At 47.8% G+C, this 8,912-nt stretch overlaps 1 protein-coding gene across 1 annotated transcript; it reads right to left on the bottom strand.

Annotated features, from left to right (window-relative positions):
* Nucleotides 1-1,193: 1,193 nt before the first annotated feature.
* BJ212DRAFT_1402040 (uncharacterized protein) lies at nucleotides 1,194-1,554 on the bottom strand. Its single transcript, XM_041337347.1, has one exon. It carries the CDS (start codon nucleotides 1,439-1,441, stop codon nucleotides 1,223-1,225), a length of 219 nt encoding a protein of 72 aa, XP_041185723.1. The 5' UTR covers nucleotides 1,442-1,554; the 3' UTR covers nucleotides 1,194-1,222.
* Between the last annotated feature and the right edge of the window lie 7,358 nt (nucleotides 1,555-8,912).

The following is an 8,912-nucleotide window of genomic DNA, read 5'->3' on the forward strand; positions in this document are numbered from 1 at the left end:
GAAGAGGCCAAAAATACCGCTGAGGCGAATGGGAACAACGTCAATTTTTCCCCCGAGTCAGCGTCTCCTCAGTAAACGCGGATTCAAAACTGTCATGAACTTTCCTTTCCAGTTATCATTATCACGTTCTTTCATTGTCATCATGGCTTATAGAAATTTGAATAGAGTAGAGATTTCGTTCCTCCATGCACTATGGTTCACATGCATTCATTGTTGTATTTTTCCATTCACCTTGTAGTTGTATTCGAAGCTTTCATACTCCCTTTGTCGATCAGGCAATCACGAATGATTTGTACTGGCAGCATGAGTGACGCCTGCGTAGAACCGACCCATGCTCTGGAAAGTGCAAGAAATTAGTTATCCGACATCAAACAGAGTCGGACATCTGACGGGAAAACCCTCTGATGGCAAACTTAGACTAAATCTTGAAAAATTAGACGAGTTATAGACTGTCAGTCTATTAGAGAATCGTCAACCGCGCCAGTCCCCGAGCACCGAGTCGTGTTGTATTTGTCAGGTGACTGCCTCAACCGCTCAGCGCTCAGCCGCTGGTCCTGTTCACGACGCTGAGGTACATTTTCCTGAACGAGTCAGCTGATTACTGAATATTTTTTCTGCTATCTTGATTTTGGTTTATGCGAGGATTAATATTCGAACGCGCGCGCGTCTGACGCGCCTGAAAATCGTCAAGTCCCCTGGTGTATATCCACCATCATACTGTCCTGGACCCTCCATACAACAACAACGTTGAATACGGGCATGGTGCCGAACGAACAACATTGTGGTCAATGCTCGCCTCCATTCGTGCTCCATCATCATCCTCTTCGTGTGACCGTCTTCGTGTAAGCACACTGGCTTACTAGATTTCCCATAATCTACAGAAAAACTGTTCGCGATACTGAAACACAATCTTAAGCTCTACTTCGTCCTTGTCATCATCTTCTTCTGCTTTACCTGTCTGCAATGTTTCAGCCAGCTTCGCCTCGAAATATTCCTTCATGTCCGTAATCCGTTTATCAGTGTGTTGTGGATGGCGAGTTTAGTTAGTGAGGAATGACATCTATGATCTGCTGCTCATATACCATGTTCTTTCAAGCTCGGTAATGCGTTGCTTGACCGCTTCGAGTGCTAATATCACTGCAGTTTTGGACGATGCGGACAGTGCGGACGGGATGGACGGTCCTTTCCAAATTTCCGGTATATACTATCACATATGTCACCATCACCATCTCCCAAATCTCACCACCCATGTCTCCGCGACACTTACACTTCCGGGTAAATGTCTCTTTTTCTCAAATTCCTTGTCCCTCTCTAGCCCCTCAAACATTGATTTATCCCCTAGCCAGTCAATTCTCTTCAGTCGATTGATCCTGTCCTTCTCTTGCCTTGACTTTGCAGCTTTTTCGACTGCTTCCTTCCGTGTGTTATCAACAGCCACCATTGCCCACTCCGCGCCTTCGACGTGCCTTTGTAGCTGTTTATGCAATTCCTCAAAGATTATGCCGCATGTGACTACAGACCCAGTAGGCGCAGAGATGACGATTGACCAAGGGAATGCCTTCGAGATGATGAGAATCTTGAACGTGGGTATATCTAATGCTGGAACGCGACTGATTTGTTGCCATGTAGATGGTGCGATCCCTTCCTGCGGGGGTTTGCGAATATCGTAGCGCATGCCTGATCCAACTCGAAGGATGGGGTTGAGGCTGTTAGGGCTGGGCATGGGGCTGGGGTAGGGGATGGGGATGGGACTGTTGGGGCTGAGGTAGGGGCTGGGGCTGTTGGGGCTGGGGTAGCCGTTGGGGTAGGGGCTAGGGTCGTTGGGGTAGGGGCTGGGATCGTTGAGGTAGGGGCTGGGGGGGCTAGGGTCGTTTGGGTAGGGGCTGGGGTCGTTGAGGTAGGGGCTGGGGTGGCTAGGGTCGTTTGGGTAGGGGCTGGGGTCGTTGAGGTAGGGGCTAGGGGGGCTAGGGTTGTTTGGGTAGGGGCGGTTGTTGGGGTAGGGACTGGGGTAAGGGCTGGGGTTATTGGGGTAGGGACTGGCGTAGGGGCTGGGGTTGTTGGGGTAGGGACTGGCGTAGGGACTGGGGTTGTTGGGGTAGAGACTGGGGTAGGGGTAGGGATTGTTGGGGTAGGGGTAGGGACCGTTGGGGCTCGGGCCGTTTGGGATGGGGCCGTTGGGGACGTTGTTTGGTTTGGTACTGGTGCGCATGGAGCATGTCAAAATCACATAGGTAAGTGACGCGGATTGAAGGACACCTACGGTTGAACTTGCGGCGTCGTGTTGGTTGATACCACTTTCTTCTTTGATAGTCGTCGGCTGGGTTTTTTTCTGATACACATGAGGCCTGTGGTGTATAATCAAAATACATGCTGCGATCAACTTTATAAGTTCGTAAGGGCGTCACCCTGTCGGAAAGAATTGTAACCGAAACTCCCCAAAGTCTGGGTTTCCGTAAGCCTTCTACAGCACCTTGATAAAAGCCGCGTGATGACAATGACCGGATATAACTTTGTGCGCTGCAATCACTTAGGTCATTAGAAGCATATCAAAGAGGGACAGGGCCATTGCGAGGCGGTAGACGCCACCGCCCATAGCTGAAACATTCGAAATTGACGGCCGCCGAAGGCGCTCAGGGGCAATATAAGAGACGCTGAATCACTTAGACGCGTCCGACGTCAACGGCTAGTTCATGGAATTTCGAATCAGTTCGTTGAGTGCCACTGGATTAAAATGAAATCCGGTGGTTCAAGAATCTGTCACTTTGTCAATCACAGCACGGGCTATTGTGTCCACCGCGTTATACTATGTGCACGCGCAGTTTTACTGTTGAAACGCTGACACAGTCTGTGAGTACTTTATTCTGATGCTCTGCGTTGTGCTCACGGTGTTATGTCTGGTGCTGGATGACGTGGCGCAGTGTTGATTTTAAATGTAAATAGGAGATAGAACTATGAATACATAGCCACAGCGCGGTCTTCAGTGCCTTGGGCATCGCGTATAGACGAAGGGCCGGGATTTTGGTGACATGAAACATTGACAGAGCACAGGTCATATCATTAGAAATCAGAAGACACACATTAGAAAAGGTGGAGCACGATTGCAAAAAAGGAATAGAGCCACGTACGGAGATAGACGAACGACACAAATGGGAGACTGCGGAGCGCACACAGATAGTGAGCGATATGAGCGCTTGAGCAATTAGGAGTACAATGCTGTGCAGCGCTGACTGATCTGCGCGTCTTCACACGTGGGAAATAATGTCAGTGGATACGACTACACACTACAAATCATCGACGACCTCTGGCAATTCATCTTTGAGATTACGGACTCAACGACGGAGATCTTGGAAGTATACAACGGAGAATTATATTTGCGGAGGAATTGGGGTACATTTCAAGCAGAGCAAAAACAAATGTCCGCTTTTGTAGCGAAAGATCTTCATGATACGAACAAAGAGCAACGACCGAAGGTCACTGCTTGTAAATATATATACTTTGAAACAGCATAACTTAAATAAATACCACAACGAATTCCTCGACCGAAATTCCTCTCCCGCAGAACACTCGGCAACCATTTCCCTATACAGTACTGCTAGTTGATATTTGCACATGCTCCTGGAAGACAAGCGACTTCATGCCAGTTTCTGCGTCGGAGTTGGCCATGAGCTTAGCGTGATATTCTCGAACGCTAAGGATGAGGCGCGGTCCCAGTATAAACATCTGCACGCCCAATAGAATTTCAAGAGCACCATAGAGTATCTCGACTCCTATAGAATATGAATTCTACAGAAATGGTGAGTAGTGGTTGCAAGCAGACGTCGGCGACAGGTCGGCACACCAGAAGCAATGGAGAGAGAGAACCAAGCCGAAGGCAAGAGACACCAGCAAAACTAGCACGTGTGGAACTTGAGCAGAAAAAATAGCAGCATTCACATTTTAAGCTCACCTTGCAAAATAAAGCACGTGAGATTTTATCAGCACTCTGAAACAGTCCCCGATAGTCGATCTTGTCGATGGGCCATGTCGTCGCAGGTCACGGAAGTGTTTCACAGCAATCCAGACTGAAAGACACAATGCAAGGACCTCCAAAACAGCGTTGAGCATCCAAACCATTGCAGTCAGAAGCTGGACGTCCCCCTCATATTCAATACCACACATATATGTGCCAGATTATCAGCTCCTCTGGTGTTTGTCCAATGAGCTGTGTTCTTCAAGTCAACAAGTAAAGCTTACCCACTACAATATGCTTAAGTGTTATTACCGTGATTACTCCGCAGGCGATGTTAACAGCCAGGAAGATAATAACAAGGAAGATAAGCATGATTTTAGATCTCTGATACATGGCGTGTAACCGAGCGATCATGATGACTTGCATCGTGTTTCAGTCGAGTGAGGTATTGCAGCTCACCGCCCAGCATGGCAGTTACGACTACATTTGTCACATTTGATGTGTAGTAAATAATAGTGCCTGAAGCATCCAATTAGTGATCACTCTCGTAGTAGGATCAAACGTTCCGACTCACACCTATCGAGTCATGTTGAGCCAAGTTCAACGGTCAGAATTTCACTCACCCCTAGATATGAGTATATTCATTGGATGGGATCAATGAGATGGTTGCGGATACTCACTGCATCTGTCAGCGAAACTAATGGCACATTTTCTGTGTGCCGTTGGTCAGAAAAATCGAACACGATGTATATGAGACATATGCAGAACGTTGATACTGATAATTAGAGATGGGTTATAGAATTAGTATAGCACCGATTTGTTGGCCTCAAAAACATACATAGAATATGGTATTCCAATGTAGCAAATCTAGAATATCTTGGAGTCAGCACAACTCACCAACCATGCTATAGTATAACATGAGGTACGAACAACCAAATACAGCACAGTCATGAGAGACCAGCGTTGCCTCTGCCGTAAATTCATTGTACTCTCTTGTTTGTCTTTTGTTGTGGAACTCCTCGAGCTCTATCACTCACCCAGATCAGTTCAATCTACAACACCATTCTTAGCAAATTGGTTGCTCCGAAAATGGTACCGACCTACCTCTTGTCCGAGTGTTAGGACTGGAAATATCATGAGAATATCAGCGGTTTTCGAACACTGCTGCTTACCCCAATCATATACGACTACGACGCCAGCGGCGACTGCGAAACCGCATTCAATGTTAGATCGAGACAGCTAGCCGATTGATGTGACGAACCGATCCAATAGCTGAAAAAAACAATCGAATTAACTATCGGCCACCAACTGGGACCATTTAAGATTGCGGTCATATTCGAGGGATGGGTGTGACTCTGAGCGAGTGGGGGATGTTGGGGGTTATAACAGATAGTGCTCGTGTAAGATATACCACCGTTCGTCGAATCAAAGTTGATTTTGATTTGCAAACCAGTACCATGCACGCGGATGCAACATCAGGAAGGCTCCATTATTGGTGATGTTGGCAGCTCATTAACATTTCCAACACCATCTTCAGGATGTTCTTGTCGCAGTTGCATAAATCGAGGAGTTCCGTGTATACGTAGCCATCGATATAATGTTACATGTAACTGATATGATCACAACAAGCATGTGTACTCTCTCGGCCTTGGTGGCCTCACCTGAGGCAGACCAACTCCCCTAACTACTGTTATATAACAAGGACCCATTCGTGATATCTTAGATCGTGCTGTTCTACTACCCGTTTAGTTCAAGTACTACTGCAGCTGCCCTGTGTATACTTCGAAATCCATAGCTCTATCCACAACTCACAGCTATTAATTAGTATCCCCTCTAGTCGGACCAAAAGAAAAGGAAGACAGTCATTCTTTCGATATTATTTCTAATCTGCACCTGGTCCCCTATTTAGAGCGTCTTGTTTATACAGCCTGAGTGTCAACAGCAACAGCGCCCGCGCCTTCATCTCGTAAATATTAACTTACTATCACCGCCATCGCACTCCCACCCACTAGTACTCTCCGCCCGTCTGCACGTAATTACTTCCTGTGCAAATGAGTTTACTTGGGACAAAGGTCCCATAGCGTCGTCTTCAACTGCCACATTTTGTGTCTATCGTTCCATTTCTTGTGCTAGATACGGTACATTTAACTGTTTGTTTAGTACAGTGACGCCAGATAGACGGGTCATAAGAGGTGTAAACTCGCCAAAGGTCGAACGATCCTTTATACACTGCGAGTCCCGGGTTGAACGGTTGAACGAAGCAAGGTACTGTTGGAGTACTCCAAGTAGACGCCATCACGTCACATCGCAGCTTCTGCAGCTCTAAGAGCGACTTTGAAACCCTCCAGAAGACCCACCCTTTCCTCCATCCCAATACTAATCCTCACCAAGCCCTCTTCTACGCCATACTCCGCTGCCCATCCAAGCTCAAAATAATGCGCCAGAATGGTATACGGACACGCGAGTGTAAAGTTCGTTCCAAGACTCGGGCCCTTCTGGAATGGCATGTTATCGAAGAAAGCATGCGAAGCAGCAGGCGAGGTGAATGTAAGTGAAAAGAGTCCCCCGTAGCCTCCTTCCGGGAGCTTGCATGAGAGGTAGTTTTCAGGCGTGATGTATTTGGGGTAGAAGACCTCTTTGATGGCGGGCGATGGTAGGGGTGTTCCACCCGAGATGGATCTCGATTGTAAGTACTCGCAAACGGCGAGCGTGTTTTCGTCGATGATGCGAATGCGCCGTATAAAGTTGCGGGAGTTGCGCTCCATGAAGACTGCATCTTCATCAAAGTATGTGTCTTCATAGTTAGCAGACATGTATGCTTTGAGCGTAGCGTAGTGGCGACGTTGAGGATTGAGAATTAAACTGAGGGTAACCGGTATGAGATTAAGGTTTCGAGGATGGTAAGACACCTACCTTCCGCCCATAGCGTTTGCATCACCGCTAAAGATCTTGGACAAGCTGCTCACAACGACGTCTGCATGTTGCAGCACGTCGACGTTGACGAAGTTTCCAACGGTCTCGTCTATGACGAGCAGGAAATCATATTTATCTGCAAGGGCACGGAGGAGGGAAAGATTAGCCGAGCGAAGGAGAGGGTTTGACGGGAACTCTACAAAAAGCGCTGCAATAGGCAGCGCGGAAGGGTTCGTGGAAAGTTCCTGCTTGATAATTGTCTCTAGCGCGTCGATGTCAGAGTCGATACCGTGTCCGAGGAAATGACATCCAGGACCCCATTTTTGAAGGATTTTTAGGGTATCGGTGTATGGAAATCTAACAAACTATCAGCACGCATCTCAATGCACCTCTGGAAAAATGTACCCAAAACACACGCTCTTGGCTGGTGGCCGTGTGCCTAGAACCAATTGATGCGCAGTCCAGATTGCAGACATGCCTGTTGAGAACAAGTATACATCGTCCTCAGTCACATCCCTCACGCCTCTGTGGCTGGGCCCCACTTCGACATCGTGTGCGCCTGCACATGGACCATGGGGACAGTCTTCCCAATTGTCTCTGACGAGCACACCAGCAATTCGTCTGCGCATAGCCCGCTTTGCATAAGAACCCGCGCCAAGTGGGAGGTTTCTCCCGTATCGCTCTTCAAGATAGGTGCTTTGGTCTTTACTGAGTACGTCTTGCGGGTTCGAACTGAGTGAAATCGATCCGAAAGCCGGCGATTGCGGGGCGCGCTTGACGCTATAGTGTCTGTTTAGCGCCTTGAATGGAGCACGGGCAGACGTTGGTGAGGGTACTGGAGAATTTGGTGATTCAGTCGAGAGAAGGGAAAGACAGTAGACTGCGAGACGAGAGGAGATACCGAGACCTGTATGTTGCCAGAATTGTTTTGCGAAAGGCCATGCATCTGTGGGGAATAGAACGATGTGTAGCTCCACCGTGGGTTGCGGAGATGGCAAAGGAGTGTCTTCGGGATTAATGTGATACTGCACGAGCCGCGCGTGCGTTGGCGTGCCTGCTAATGATGCTCGGTCAAGCATAAAAGATCGACAGCGATCTGCGATCTTCTTGGATGGGTATAGCAAACATTTTTCGTTGGGCGCTCCAAATTTCTGCTCGCATATCCGTGCAAGCTTCCGATTAATGAGTCAGGTATATACTTTTTGGTGACTTGGGACAAACAAATACCTTTTCGATGCTTAGATGGATAAAGAACCTTGGGTATCCAGACACCATCGCGTCAGCAACGCGCTTCTCTCCTTCCTCATATCCCACATTGTCCGCCCAAGTAGGAAGCGAAACAGAGATCGCATGCTGAGTGAAGGGTGGCAATGCAGACCCAAGTGGGGAGTTACTGGCGGAATGCGGGGTAGTCATGATATTAATCGTGGAGTCGAGGCGACTATCTCAGAAGCGTTGCGATGTGCTTATTGTATCATTTCCAGTAAAGACTTGGCGCAAAGTTTTCTAAATTCTGTCGCGTGCCCCGAATAAATATTAATGACTCGCGATACAATTCCGGTCGATTTGCCCGATACGGTCCAGAAAATAGCCAAATAAGAACATGTATGGCCCGGATTAGCACTGCTGTCGTGTGTTCATTCAGTCTATGCATCACTCGGTGCGGATGAGCGATGCTTTGTCGCTAAAAAGTCCTGAGCTACGTACGATAATGTCTGTTATCTTGTCAAGTTGCAAGGTCATGCTCATTGAATAATGGCTTATCTTGGCTTGCAGGTGATATATGACGAACACCCCGTCAAACGAATCACTGACACGGATTATTCCCGCTGGATATTTCTGTTCTTGCATTGTAGTAAGCACGCGTATACAAGGAATCCGACACTGCTTTTACGGACGATCGTTTCGCTACAAATTGAAGTAACAGGCTTCGTTTGCTGAAACTCATCTTAGCAAGTTGTCTATTTTTTCCGCCGCATGTTCATACATTACCACGCAACAGTGACAAGATAGAGGGCGCCCATGCCAAGTGTTTGCCGTCGTGCAGTGC

The sequence above is a fragment of the Suillus subaureus genome, assembly GCF_016647635.1.
Source record: "Suillus subaureus strain MN1 chromosome Unknown BJ212scaffold_145, whole genome shotgun sequence".
In the NCBI taxonomy this organism is placed as follows: Eukaryota; Fungi; Basidiomycota; class Agaricomycetes; order Boletales; family Suillaceae; genus Suillus; species Suillus subaureus.

Excerpts from the sequence above, each read along its gene's own strand:
- BJ212DRAFT_1402040 (XM_041337347.1), bottom strand. The coding sequence starts at position 1,441 with ATGGTGGCTGTTGATAACACACGGAAGGAAGCAGTCGAAAAAGCTGCA.